Source organism: Chrysochloris asiatica, unplaced genomic scaffold (assembly GCF_000296735.1).
Source record: "Chrysochloris asiatica unplaced genomic scaffold, ChrAsi1.0 scaffold00282, whole genome shotgun sequence".
In the NCBI taxonomy this organism is placed as follows: Eukaryota; Metazoa; Chordata; class Mammalia; order Afrosoricida; family Chrysochloridae; genus Chrysochloris; species Chrysochloris asiatica.
This window is the reverse complement of record NW_006408800.1, coordinates 2,527,741-2,542,597: the sequence shown is the minus strand read 5'-3', so window position 1 is coordinate 2,542,597 and position 14,857 is coordinate 2,527,741. Positions and strand designations below refer to the sequence as shown.

Sequence of the window (14,857 nt, the reverse complement as noted above, 5' to 3'; positions counted from 1 at the left end):
TTCCCCATTAGAAACTCATTGTTTCAGATTGTTTTCTATGGCTACTTATGTTTAAAATACAAAATGCTCTTAGAGGAATAACTCAGAAGTTACTATGATTCTACCCAGGAGCAGAACTCCATATTACTGGAAATTATTAACTCTCCTGTAACTTATATGTATAATTCTACTTTAGGGATATATTTTCTGACATTAATTAGAAAGGTAATTAGCACATGTAAGAGGTATAAATTAATGTCCCAGCATCTCTTCGGAAACCCTATATAGGGGTCACTATGGGTCAGAAGTGACTCAAAGGCACTTAACAACATCAACAACAAATGGGAAACTGGGGAGTCTTAGTGTGGCCTGTAGGAAAAACCAAGGTGTATTTGAACCTCAAGGTGGCAATTCAAGCTAACCAGCTGCTCCTCAGAAGCCCTATACAGGTTCACTATGGGTCGGTCGGAACTGACACGATGTCACTTAACAACATGGGAGACTGGGGCAGTCCTGGTGTGGTGCTGTAGGATAAGCACTCAACCTCAAGTTCAGTTTGAACTGCAAAGTTGGCAGTTCAAACTCACCAGGCACCACTCCTTGGAAACCCTATACAGGTTCTCTATGAGTCGGAACCATCTCAATGGCACTTTACAACAACATAGAAGACTGGAGAGTCTTGGTGTGGCACTAGAGGTGGGACCACAAGGTCTATTTAAACCTCATGGTGGCAGTTCAAACTCACCAGCTGTTCCTCAGAAATCCTATACACCTTCTCTATGAGTAGGGACTGATTTGATGTCACTTAACAACAATGGAGTCTTGGTATGGCGCTGTAAGTTAACGCACTGGATTACAGTCAGTTTGATTCTCAAGATCAGCAGTTCAAGCTCACCAGTCACTCCTATACAGGGTTGCCATGGGTGAGAACTGACTCCAGGGCACTTAACAACAACAATGAGAGACTGTTTAAGGATACATCAACACATTAACACTTCCAGTGAAATGTGTGAGAATTCTCACTCACTGGAATCAACAGTCTCAACTAGCTGCACCTTAATTCAGATAAAGTTTCAGATAAATTAGTCTTGATGTCAACCTTAAGAAAAACTTCAAATTTTGGGAGTTTTTAAAATTCCAGAATTATAAATAAGGGATTGTAACCTGTATTTGTTATTGTGTGTGACAAAGAAGTCAATTTGGCTTTTATCCTGGTTTCTGGAAAATAGTCCTTGGAATTTCCTGAATAATCAAGTTGTCTTTGTTTTTCTAAAACAGCCAAGCAATACTTACTGTTGTTGTTGTTAAGTGTCATCAAGTCGATTCCCACTCATTGCAACCCTGTATAGGGTTTCCAAGGAGCAGCTGGTGACCTTGAACCATCAGTCTTGCAATTCAAAGGACTTTGCAGTCTGACACATTAGCCCTTAAACATGTGTAGATAAGTAAGAACTACACAAGCCCTGGTGTGGCACTGTAGGATAAGCACTGAACTGCTAATCACAAGGTTGGCAGTTCAAATCCACCAGTCACTCCTTTAAAACCCTACACAGAATTGCTATGAGTCAGAACTGACTCAACAACACCTAACAGCAACAGCAGTTCACAAAGCCACTCTGGCAATCAATCGGTGTCAGAAAGGGAGGGGGCATGGAGCCATCATTCACATATATTCATTGGCTTAAGCATGTGCATTGAGTCCCAATGACTATTATAAGAAAACTGAACCTAAGAAAAGGCAGCACTGTAGGTTAAACACTGAGCTTACAAGGTCAGTGGTTCAAATCCACCAACTGTTCTGTAGGAGAAAGATGACGCTTTTTGCTCCTCATTTCTATTTCTAGGAGAAGGAATCAACTCAAACGAGGTGAGTGAGGAACTTAGAATTTCTTTGGGGCGCTTTCTGATTGGTGAGAACATCCAAGCACAGGAGAGTGTAATTAGTACTGAGAACAGTGGAAGTCTCATGCTACTATTTCTCTCAGGCCTGTGTCTCTTCACTTGCATCTTTTCTGGTTATAATAAATGGAGAACTGTAAACTTAGGTTGTATTCTTTCACCATACTTATTCAACCTGTATGCGGAACAAATAATTTGAGAAGTTGAGTTATATGAAGAAAAATGTGGTATCAGGATTGGAGGAAGACTCATTAACAACCTGCGATATGCAGATGATACAACCTTGCTTGCTAAAAGTGAAGAGGACTTAAAATATTTACTGAGGAAGATCAAAGACCACGCCTTCGGTATGGATTGCATCTCAGTGTCAAGAAACCAAAAATCCTCACCACTGGACCAATAAACAACATTCTGATCAACGGAGAAAAGATTGAGGTTGTCAAAGACTTCATTCTTCTTGGATCAACCATCAACACTCACAGATGCAGCAGTCAAGAAATCAAACAACATATTGCATTAGGCAAATCTGCTGCACAAGACCTTTTTAAAGGGTTGAAAAGCAAAGATGTCAGCTTGAGGACTAAGTTGTGCATGACTGAAGCCATGGGATTTTCGGTAACCTCATATGCATGTGAAAGCTGGACAGTGAATAAGGAAGATCATAGAAGAATTGATGCATTTGAGTTATGGTGTTAGAGGAGAATACTGAAAGTGCCATGGGCTGCCAAAAGAACCAACAGATCTGTGTTGGAAGAAGTGCAGCCAGAGTGCTCCTTAGAGGCCAGGATGGCCAAACTTTGTCTCTCCTACTTCGGACTTATTATCAGGATGGACCAGTCCCTGGGGAAGGATATCCTGTTTGGTAAGGTGGAGGGTCAGAGCAAAAGAGGAAGACGCCCAGCGAGATGGATTGGCAAAATGGCATCATCAATGGGTTCAAGCATGGCAACAATAGTGAGGTTGCCCCAGGATAGGGCAGTGTTTCGTTCTGTTGTGCACTGGGTCACTATGAGTTGTTACCAACTCGATGGCACCTAACAAGAATAAGATTAGGTAACAGTCTCCATGCATTTTGTGAGCCATTAGAGGGAAATGACGAACCCACAGGGATCAGTGAACTAACAGGGGCTGGCAAGACAAAGTGCCGACTTGTGAAGACCCAGCTCTGGGTCAGGGATTGGTTGCACTGTCTATTGAGAAGAATAGAGTCTTTCTAGCACGTGAACTAATCCTGGGAAGTTAGAGAAGTGTATGAGGAGATGAACAGTTGGTTTGAAGTTCAGGGCCATGTGCAAATTCCTGAGCATAAGGCTGGTATCCAATGACTTGTACCCAGTTGGCCAGGGATGAAGTTGGATCCAATTCTGGATGGTTAGGGTCAAAGAGAAAGTGCTAGAGATGTAACTGGTGACAAGGCTCTTGGTTCCATGTCCACATGGGAGTTGGATTAATAGTGATCCTGACTATATATTTAGTGATAAAGGTGGGGGTTTCCCACCTTGCCCCCTGTTTAGTGCAGTTTCAGCATAGCTTTGAATGCCTTAAAGCATGAATTTGACATTCTACATATCTTTAAGCTTTTTGTCTCTCTTGTGTAATGAGTGGTAGGTATGAAAGATCAAATATAAGAATGTTATTTTCCTCTTTAATAGCTGAGATCTGAGCACAGAAAGATTACAGGCTTAATATAGTTTATTATTATTTGTAGGACAGGGAATAGCTACTTTGAAGCACAGGACATTGAAAACATTTCCTGAGAAAAATTCTCATTAGGAAAGAGAAAGCTATGCTAGTCGAAATCTAGCATAAACCTTGCCTAATTCACATTCTTGTCTAGAAGTAAATGCATAATCGCAATGCAAGTGACCTGCACTGATAGAGAAGAATAAAAACTGTAAATTTTTATATGAAGAGCTAGAAGAATAAGAAAATAGCTCTAGTTGTGACAATTGAGGCAGAATAAGTGTTTCTTGTTACCATTGTTAAGTACTGTGAAGACAGTTCCAACTCACAGTAACCATATAAAGGGTTTCCGGATATTGCTACATGCTTTTACATGACTCTGTAGTTTTCAAGTGTCTGGGTGGCATAAATTATTTCTATTTGTCTAATAAAACTATGAGTTGAAATGGAATCAAGTACTTAACAACAACAGTAATTAATATCTAAAGGAGGAGCACTGGTGGTACTGTGGAAGATCAACAGTTCAAATCCTCCAGCTGCTCCAGGGAAGAAAGATAAAGCTTTCTGTGCCTGTAAAGACCTTTAGCCTCATAAACTCTACATGGGATCATTATGATTCACACTGATTCGATTGTACCTAACAACAACAATATTAATAACCTAAAGCTTTTAGAGTTTGAACCCACCCAGAGGTACTGCAGAAGAAAAGCCGGTGATCTGCTTCCATAAAGATTATTGCCAAGAAAACCCTATGAAGCCTGGGGTCTCTATGAGTCAGGAAAAACTTGATGTCAATAAATCACTTTCAATACTGATCTTAGTTAATTTCTACAACAGTCTTTAAAAGGATACATTATTCATTTCTGGAAAAAGAAACTTCAAAAATGAATGTTTTTTATTAGAAGATTCACTCTAGTGTTGTTGTTAGATGCCATGGAGTTGGTACAAACTCACCACAAGCTTATGCATAACAGAAGGAAACACTACCTGGCCCCAGGCCAACCTCACACTTGTTGCTGTGGTTGAGTCCATTTACACTATAGTGTGAGAATGACAAGTCTTTTCATTTCAAGTTTAGCTTAATTCATTTTTTAAGTAATGTATTTTAGTTATTTTTGTTGCTGAGAATATACAAATCCAAAACATATACCAATTCAAGTTTCCACATGTACAATTCAGTGATATTGATTATGTTACTCATATTGTACAACCATTCTTATCCTTGTTTTCTAAGTGTTTCTCTTCCATTAACATAAACTCACTGGCTGCTAATTTTTTCATTTAAACTTTCCAGTTGCTGCTGTGCCTTCCCATACAGATAGACATTAAGAAAGCATAATGCTCAAACAGACTGACTGTTGTTGTTGTTGATAAGTGCCGTGGAGTCGGATCCGACTCATAGCCACCCTGTACAGGGTTCCCGAGGCTATATATCTTTACGGGAGCAGAATGCCTCATCTTTCTCCTGCGGAACAGCTGGTAGTTTCGAACTGCTGACTAAGTGGTTCGCAGCCCGATTTGTAACCGCTATGTTAAAATTTTTACTTGGTTTTAGAAAGACTTCAGGAGTCTTTTTGGGATTTTATTTGTTTGCTTGTTTTAAGGTTTAAAGCTTATCTTAGGGCAATTGTTTTGGAGATTCATCTAGCCTCCATAGCTCCATAAAATCTGGAGTCCATGACATTTTGAAATTCTGTTTATTGATTTTCCCCTTTTTGGTCAGAAATCTTCTATAAATAGCTTGTTGTTAAGTGCCATCAAGTTGGTTCTGACTCATAGCAACACTGAATAGGGTTTCTGAGGAGCCGCTGTCTAGTGCTTATCATACAGCGCCACATCAGAATTTAACTCATTGTAATTGTGCTTCATGCCCACTCTTTTTTAAAGTGATCTTGTTGCTAAATCAACAGCTAGTTATCTAACATCTGTCATGAAGGCTGCTGTGCCAGCTGCTAGGGCATCTGCACTACAGATATAAGACTGAGAAGGCCCATGGAGCATATGCAGTCGAGTCTTTGGGTTTTCTTCCCAGGGCTATCAAACATTTGAGAATTTCAAGAAAGTGAGAAATTACACATCGAAAATGAACAAAGGGCCGATTTTCAAGAGAGTCTATTCCATTGTCATTTCTTCTAATTTTATTGTTGTTGTTAAGCACTGTTGAGTCTGTGCCCACTCATAGCAACCCTGTACAGGGTTTCCTAGGAGCAACTGGTGGGTTTGAACTGCCAAACTTGTGGTTCAAAGTCCAGTGCTGATCTTACAGCTTTAAAAAGCAGTTGGTGCCAAGTTGACTCATAGAAACCTCATGTGGTACAGTACAGAACTGTTCCATCGTGTTTTCTTGGCTGTATCACCAACTCTTCCTTTCATGATACCATTGTTGCTGTGTGCTCTCGGGTTGGTTCCTATTCATAGGGACACTGTACAGAGTTTCTGAGGAGTGGCAAGTGAGTTTGAACTGCCAACCTTGTAGTCCAGTGCTTGTCCTATAGTGTCATTGTCGTTGTTTAGTGCCATCTGGTCGATTCTAACTCATAGTGACCCTATAGGGGGGTTCTGAGGCATTTATCTTCATGAGAGCAGAAAGCCTTATAGGTTGGTTCAAAGTTTCACCCTCATAATGGTTACGAATCGGGCTGCAAACCTCAAAGTCGGCAGTTTGAAACTACCAGCCGTTCCGCGGGAGAAAGATGAAGCTTTCTGCTCCCATAAAGATTTACAGCCTTAGGAAACCTTATACAGGGTCGCTATGAGTCAGAACCAACTCCACAGCACATAACAACAACAATGTTGTTGTTGGACTACTGGTGTAGAACAGTAGTGTCAGAAATAACTCTTGGGAGCGTGGTCCATCTTCAGGAATTCATGAGATTGCTAGGCATGGTAAACAGATCCAGATTACATACAGGGAGGGATCTATAACTTGGCTGTTCTAGGACCAGGAAATTTAAATAAGAATACAGCCATTAAGACAATGGGCAAGCCATTTTGGCTTTTCTCAGGGGAGCGAAAATGGGATGTGCCACAGAATTGTATAAGGGGAGCTGGAACTGGAGGAACAGCTTTTTGGAGACAAGAATAAAAACCATTTGTGTCAGGCCATGTGGCATGTCTACTGGGTTGAGCACCCAATTTTGCAAAATCAAATACAGAAAACCTCACTCTCACTAAAATGAGTACAGATTGAATTACTTGAGCGTTTGTCAGTATAGACAACGTTTCTCACAGTAGAATAAGCAATGGCTTTAGAAGACAGTCAGTTGAATCAATTCTGACTCATAGAGAGCCTGTATAGGGTTTCTGAGCAGCTGGTAGGGTTAAACTCCTGACCTTGTGGTTCACAGTCCAGTGCTTAGCCTACAGCACCAAGCCATGGGCTTAAAAAGATTCCACAGGAGTGACGAATCACAGGTCTAGAACGGTTCTCCAGCTTTTGAGTGCATCATAATCATCTGTAAAACCTGTCAAACATACTGACATCCGTGTCCTGCAAACAGGGAAGGATTTAGTATGCCTAGAAATGGTATTTTCAGCAAACTTCACAGATAAGTCTGATTCATTCTCAAGTTTTAAAGCTATTATTGTAATTGAGGAGTTCTGGTAGAATAGTGGGTTATGAGTTGGGCTGCTAATCTCAAGGTCAGCGGTTCAAACTCACCAGCCATTTCATGGGCAAAAGATACAGTTTTCTTCTCCTGTAAAGATCTACAGCCTCCGAAACCCTGTACAGGGTCCCTGTGGGTTATAACCAACTCTGCAACATATAACCACAACCACAACCACAACCACCATGACCATTGCTGTCATTTAAAATCTCTCCCCAACTGTAGTCCGCAAATCTTGAAACAAGCAAGTGTGACTTTAAATTATCTGCAATCACCATTATTATACATAAAAAATATACCCCTTTCATAACATAAGCTGAAATATTAGTACAGTAAATAATCTGGCGAAGTCCTGGTGTGGTGCTGTGAATTAATGTGCTAGATTGCAAGGCCAATTTGAATCACAAGGTCGGCAGTTGAAGTTCACCAGCTGCTCCTCGGAAACAGTTGCTATGAGTTGGAACTGCCTCAACAGCATGTAACAACAACAAATACCCTGGCAGAATTTATTCCAAAGATCACTTCTCTCCCAAAAGTCTCCACAACTACAAGAATCTAAATCTTAAATTTTGTTTATGAAACCTAAGACCATAGAAAAGACTACTTTCCAAATAGAAGCCTAAATTTTGGAGTATTATAAAGCATGTTTTTGATCAAAGATTCTATAGCAAAATGCTGATCAAAAAGGAGGCACAAAACCATGACCCTCGGTCCTTTTATGAGGGTAAATTCTTATTATAAAAATCCATCTCTCCTTTTAAAAATCAAGAAAATGTGCACCTATGTGTCATGCATTGTATTAAATATTTACTGAACACTTAATATAAACCCCATGTTAATATCAAAATCAAGATCTTAAAGTTGATAGTTTACATACCTTAAACTTAGGTGTTGCTTATCTTAAGATAATAGTCAAATTAAGATCTGAAATTTGAATTCTGAAACTTACCTAGAAATTGAAATCATTGGTGACTTGAGTAAATTATTCAGAAATAACAAATAATTAGCACTGATGATTTTCCAATCCATGTTTACTTCATAACAAGGATATTCCTCAGAGAAAACTAAATAAAGAAGATTATTAGTTGGGTAAACAGACAAATCTAGTAACATGAAAAATTATATAATGGTTCAGCGAATATAATTTAAAATTTCTAGAAGGAAGATTTTTTTCAATGCACTGAATATAGAGCAACAAAGGACAGTGCTCTCTGAGAGATAAAACAAGCACTGTGACCCCGACAATTATCCTAGCTTATTGCCTTAAAGGAGAGCCCAGACCATGGAACAGGAAGAAAGAACCAAGCTGTCCTGGGTTGAGGTGACACAGCTTAGAGTCTGGAAACTTAAGGCAGTTTGAGTTGACATTCTGGGTGCTAGAAAGGAGAGAAGCTGCACACAGAGAGGACCAGTGGGGTGTGTAAGGCTCCTGTCTTGTGTAACCTACCTGCAAATTCATCAAACTATTCTTATAAGGAAACCACCTAAGACTGGGAAAAGAACCACCCAAAAGACTAAGAGAAAACAGTCTCCAGCAATCACAGAGGACCCGAAGCAAAATCGGTTTCTGTTAACCAGACTAGGAAAATCACAAGATTCATAAAACATTTATTTAATAGAATATGCAGAAGGGTATTACTGCTGCAACAGTGGGGAACATTTACAACTCAGTTCTACTTAACGAATATTAAAAAGCAAGACTTTAAGAATCAAACTGGTTTCAACTTCATGAGCTACATTCTAAAAGTAAGACAAGAATATTTAAAGGCTACAAATTATTTATAGTACTATAAACTGGTTTCAAATTAATGAAGTGCATCCCAAAAGAAAGACAAGAATATTTATAGGACTACAAAATATTTATGGAATTACAAAATCCTGGTGTGTCACTGTAGGTTAATGTGCTGTACTTCAAGGTCAATTTGAGTGGCAATGTCGGCGATTCAAGCTCATCAGCCACTCCTCAGAAACCTTATACAGGGTCACTATGAGTGGAACCGACTCAGCAACACTTAACAACAACAACAAAATAACCAACATAAAAGAAGGTAAAATCTATTTTAGTCATCCAATAACAAATTATCATGCATGTAGGCAGGAAAATATGACCCATAATTATTCAATATAACTTGACTATAAACTGACAGAAAATCTGACAAAAAAAAATTAAGAAACTCTTTCTCTACCCAAAAAGAATACAGGTGTTCTAGTGATGAGCTGGTAACTTCCACAACGGAACAATGATAGCATATACTAGAAAACAAGGACTGAGCCTGATCTTTGTAGGAGAGTTGAAAATATATGACCAACTTTGGATCAGGAAGAAGACTGCTGTTTTTAAGTGCTGCCAAGTCCGTTATGACTCATAGCAACCATATATAGAGTATCTGAGGAATGATGGTTAGGTTTGAACCACTGATCCTGAGGTTAGCAGTCCAGTGATTATCCTACAGTACACCACACCAGAAAGATGATTGTTGTTGTTGTTGTTGTTGTTGTTAAGTGACATGGAGTGGGTTCTGACACTGTATAGGGTTTCTAAGAAGAGGCTGGTGAACTTGAACCTCTGACCTTGCAATTCAAACTTACTTTGCAGTCCAGTACATTAACCCACAGTGTCACACCAGGACTCCAGGAAGAGGATAGAGGATCAGAAATTCAAGTACCACTCAGCCATCACTGTCTTTAAAAAGGGTCTTTAGGAGAACAGGGTGACTCCTGTGAATTGTGCAGTTGCAGATTTTAAAAATTCACATTTTAGGAAAGTTTTGGTTTGGGGAGAGTGGCAAGGCAAGAAATGATTATACACTACATGGGGCAATTCCTCAGTGTTCAGGGTGGACCTAAGTGGAATGGAAGACCATTTACTTATGTAGTAAATCTGAACTCTTTATGGCTAGACTTAGACTGCACATATAATTATCTATCATCCAAATCATCCTTTGAGAAGGAAAGGGCATTGCTAGAAGCTGTGCTGAAACAACCTCATCTGGTCAAAGCAGGATTTTTAGTCAGTATAGCCATATTGCTTGAAGCAAATTGAATGCAGTCATCAAAATAAAAAATTGTACTTGGAGAGCTCCCATTTAGAACTCCTATTTATTGAATAGGATGGTCTCCTACAACGGAAGAGAAACACCACATTCCTATAATTAAGGTGACTGACTTACTGATCTGGCCACTGTGAAAATTTTCTTGTATATTCACTTTCTGAGCCACTTCACAAGTCTTCCTGATAAATCCTATAAAGACTTTCCAGTAGTGTGCTTGTTCCAGAGACGACTGTACTTTTTCAAGTGTATGAAATATCCTGCAATCAAAAAGAATCTACAATAAAACTTCAGGTGATGAGAGGAGGTGCACAAGAACACCTAAAGTTGCAGATAGTATCCATTTGACCTAGCCTCAATGACTTGATAATCAGAACTCAACTAGAGGAAGACGAAAAAGAACAAAACAATTTTTGATAAAGGAAACAGGTAAATTGCTACAGTTTGATGAACTTGACCTATACTCATGGAAGTAGTAACACATCAAGTATCAATGCTATCCCCTCTGTACACAGGGCAGATAGGGATGGGCAACTTAGACACTGGCTACCTAAAATGAGGGGGTGATAAAGGCACAAAGTGACTGGCTTATAAGGTTTCAAGGGAAAGTTTAGTTTAATAGTGTGTGGGGGAAGAAAGAGTACCCACTGAATAGTTTTCATCGTGTCTAGTAAAACGAGATGAGGATAAGATTCTTATGATTCAATAGTAATGTTATCATGACTAATTGCAGCTGTCACAATTGTAAAGGCAGCAGTTTTGTAGCAAAAACATGGGAGTAATTAGTCTTACAGTCCAGAAACAGAGGACCCTAGGACCATCAAGGGAGAAGAGCACAGCAAAATGTGAGACCTTTTTCCAGAGAAGCAGCAATACCAGAGATGGAAGCAGAGATGGGGACATGGACAGGGGGAGTGGCAGAGGAGTCTAGATTCATGGAAAGAGAAAGGCTGAGTGCTGGTGGCCAGGAGGCAGGCTTGCAGAATGTGCCCTTTGATTGTTTAAATTATTATTACTCCTGAGTGTTTTTGTGTACATCCCTGTTACCTTTCCCCTACCCCCTACCCTAAAAAAAAACAAAAAAACAAACAGCTAATGGAAGCAAATACTATTGAATGATGATACATGGAGGAGATTGTAATCGTTGCAATGAAACGATGGTGTAAAATCAATGTTCTCCCATGTAAACTATCACTCAATTCACAATAAAAACTTAAAACAAGAAACAATGATGAGAATGCCTCATGGCCAGGCAATGTTGTTTTGTTTTGTTGTACATAGGATCGCTATGAGTAGGAACTGACTGGATGGAACCAAATAACAACAACAAGAAGGAAACTAAGACAAGCTATTATTGAGAGAACTTGTCCACTAATCACAAACTCATGTTTAAACAGGTTTTATTTATAAAGAACTCATGAATGAATGAACAGGAACCCTAATAACAAAGTATATAATAGCAACAAGGTTGAAAGAGAAAGAAACTGTGACAATCAATTATAATGCAAGAAGGTAATGAAATATTACCAAGTCATTTGAAAAAATAAAACAAATATATATTTTTTTAAAAAAGTCTACAGCCACCAGAAGAAAGGAAATAATAAAGATTAAAAATTAGTAAAACTGGAAAACACTAGAAAGACTCAAGACTCAAAGTTGTTTATTAATAAAGTCGACTAACCACTGGCAAATTTAATAAGAAAATAAGGAGTAGATACAAATAAAAAGAATAGGAAATAAAATGGCAATGGCACAACAGAACCAAATAAAAAGGATAACAGAACTCTATAAAGAATAGTACTCCAGCAAACTTGAAAAACTAGAAAATGGACAAATTTCCAGTAACATACTACCTACCCAAGTTAACACAATTGGAGGTAGAAACAAGAACTTGAACAGATTTAAAAAAAAAACAAAAAACAAAAAAACCTGTCAACAACAAATAAACAATCCTTGCCCAGATGGCTTCACTGATTAATTCTACCAAACATTCAAAGAAGAGTTGAAACAGATTCTATTCAAACTATTCCAGAACACCAATAACATAGACTACACCTGAATTCATTTTATAAACTTTACAGAAAAACAGGCAAAGACATTACTAAAAAAGAAAATTATATACCAACATCCTTCTTGAATATCAATGTAAAAATTCTCAACAAAATCCTAGCCAATAGAATCAAAAAACAATAATTCATCATGACCAAGTGGGATTCATACCACATACTCATTAAAATTAGAGTAATACATCAAATAAATTTGCTGTTTTGTTGTTGAGTGTCATTGAGTCAGTTCCCGCCCATAGTGACCCTGTATGAGGTTTCTGTGAAGTGGTTGGTGAGCTTGAACTGCTAACTTTGAAGTTCAAACTGACCTTGTAGTCCAGCACATTAACCCAGAGCGCCACAAAAAATAAACACATTATCATACTAATTGATGAGGAAAAGGCATTTGACAAACTTTAACACTCATTTTTGATTTAAATTCTCAGAAAAATAGGAATATGAGGGAAATTCTTCAATCTAATTAAGGACTAATGCCCATTCCAAAGAGAGGTGACCCAACGGAATGTGGAAATCATCAGACAATCTCTTTGATATCCCATGTGAGTCAAGTTTTACTAAAGGTAATACAGAAACGGCTACATTCATACACTGAAAGAGAACTTCCAGAGGTTCAAGCCAGATTCAGAAGATGCTGTGGAATGAGGGATATCATCGCTGATATCTGATGGATCTTGGCTGAAAGCAGAAAATACCAGAAAGATGTTTACCTGTGCTTTATTGACTATGCAAAGGCTTTCGATTGTGTGGATCATGATAAGCTATGGACAACATTGAGAAATAAGAGTATTCCTGAACACTTGATTGTGTTCATGAGGAATCTGTACCTGGACCAAGAGGCAGTTGTTCAAAAAGAACATAGGAACACTCAATGGTTTAAAATTAAGAAAGATGTGAGACAAGGTTGTATTCTTTCACCATACTTATTCAACCTGTATGCTAAGCAAATAATCTGAGAAGCTAGGTTATATGAAGAAAAATGTGGCATCAGGATTGGAGGAAGACTTATTTACAACCTGCGATATGCAGATGATCCAACCTTGCTTGCTGAAAATGAAGAGGACTTAAAATATTTCCTGATGAAGATCAAAGAGCACAGCCTTTGTTATGGATTACATCTCAATGTAAAGAAAACAAAAATCCTCACCACTGGACCAATAAACAACCTTCTTATCAATGGAGAAAAGATTGAAGTTGTCAAGGACTTCATTCTTCTGGGATCAACTATCAACACTCATGGAAGCAGCAAAGTGTTGAAGAGCAAAGCTGTCATCTTGAGGACTAAGGTGCGCCTGAGTCATTAAGTTATTTTCAATAACCTTATATGCATGTGAAACCTGGACAGTGAATAAGGAAGACTGTAAAAGAATTGATGCTTTTGAGTTATGGTGTTGGAGGAAAATATTGAAAGTGCCATGGGCTGCCAAAAGAACCAGTAGATCCATTTTGGAAGAAGTGGAGCCAGAGTGCTCCTTGGAGGCTAAGATGTCCAAACTTCGTCTCTCATACTTTGGGCTTATTGTCAGGAGGGACTAGTCACTGGAGAAGGATATCATGTTTGGTAAGGCAGAGGTTCAAAGAAAAAGAGGAAGACCCCCAGCAAGATGGATTGTCAAAATGGCAGCATCAATGAACTCAAGCGTGGCAACAGTATTGAGGTTGGCTCAAGATCAGGCAGTGTTTCGTTCTGCTGTGCATAAGGTCGCTGTGGGTTGGTACTGACTCGATGGCACCTAACAACAACAACAATTGTGTCTTAAGGAGTTCTGATGTGGCACTGGACCATGAGGTTAGACTGAATGGTAATCTCAGTGGTCCCCTTCACTTAGTGGATACAAGCAAATGAAGTCTTTGGAAATTTCATTTTCTTCTCCATTTTCCATGATGTTAGTTATTTGTCCATTTGTGATGCTCTTTATTTTCTTTGCATTGAGGTGCAATCCACACTGAAGGCTATAGTCTTTGATCTTCATCAATAAACTTTTTAAATCTTCTTGGCTTTAAGCAAGCAAGGTTGCATCATCTGCATATTGCAGGTTGTTAATGAGTCTTCCTCCAATTCTGATGCCAAATTTTTCTTCATATAATCCAGTTTCTCAAATTATTTGCTCGGTATGCAAATTGAATAAGCATGATTCAAGAATACAAGCCTGGCACACACATTCAGTGTTCCTTGTTTTGATTGAATAATTGCCTCTTGGTCTATGTACAGATTCTTCAGGAACATAAATAAGTGTTCCAGAATACTCATTCTGCACAATGTGGTCCATACCTTGTCATTATCCATACAGTAAAAACCATTGCATAGTCAATAAAGTACAGGTACATATAATATCTCATGTGAGTAAAGTTTTACTAAAGGTAATACAGAAATGGCTGCAAGCATACATTGACGGAGAACTTCCTGATGTTCAAGCTGGACTCAGAAGAGGTCGTGGAATGATGGATATCATTGCCGATGTCTGAAGGATCTTGGCTGAAAGCAGAGCATATCAGAAAAATGTTTACCTGTGCTTTATTGACTATATAAAGGCTTTCGATTGTGTGGATCATGACAAGCTATGGACAACATTGC

The 14,857-nt window shown here is 38.7% G+C and overlaps 1 protein-coding gene across 1 annotated transcript in view; it reads right to left on the bottom strand.

The window, feature by feature from the left end:
* The window catches only part of LOC102815532 (ATP-binding cassette sub-family A member 13-like), an 857,870-nt gene that overhangs the window by 652,044 nt on the left and 190,969 nt on the right, over positions 1-14,857 (bottom strand). The window contains exons 15-16 of the mRNA XM_006874535.1: positions 10,340-10,479; positions 8,119-8,233 (exon numbers count right to left, since the gene is read on the bottom strand). Coding sequence (XP_006874597.1) covers positions 8,119-8,233; positions 10,340-10,479 — 255 coding nt within the window. The remainder of the gene's footprint in view (positions 1-8,118; positions 8,234-10,339; positions 10,480-14,857) is intronic.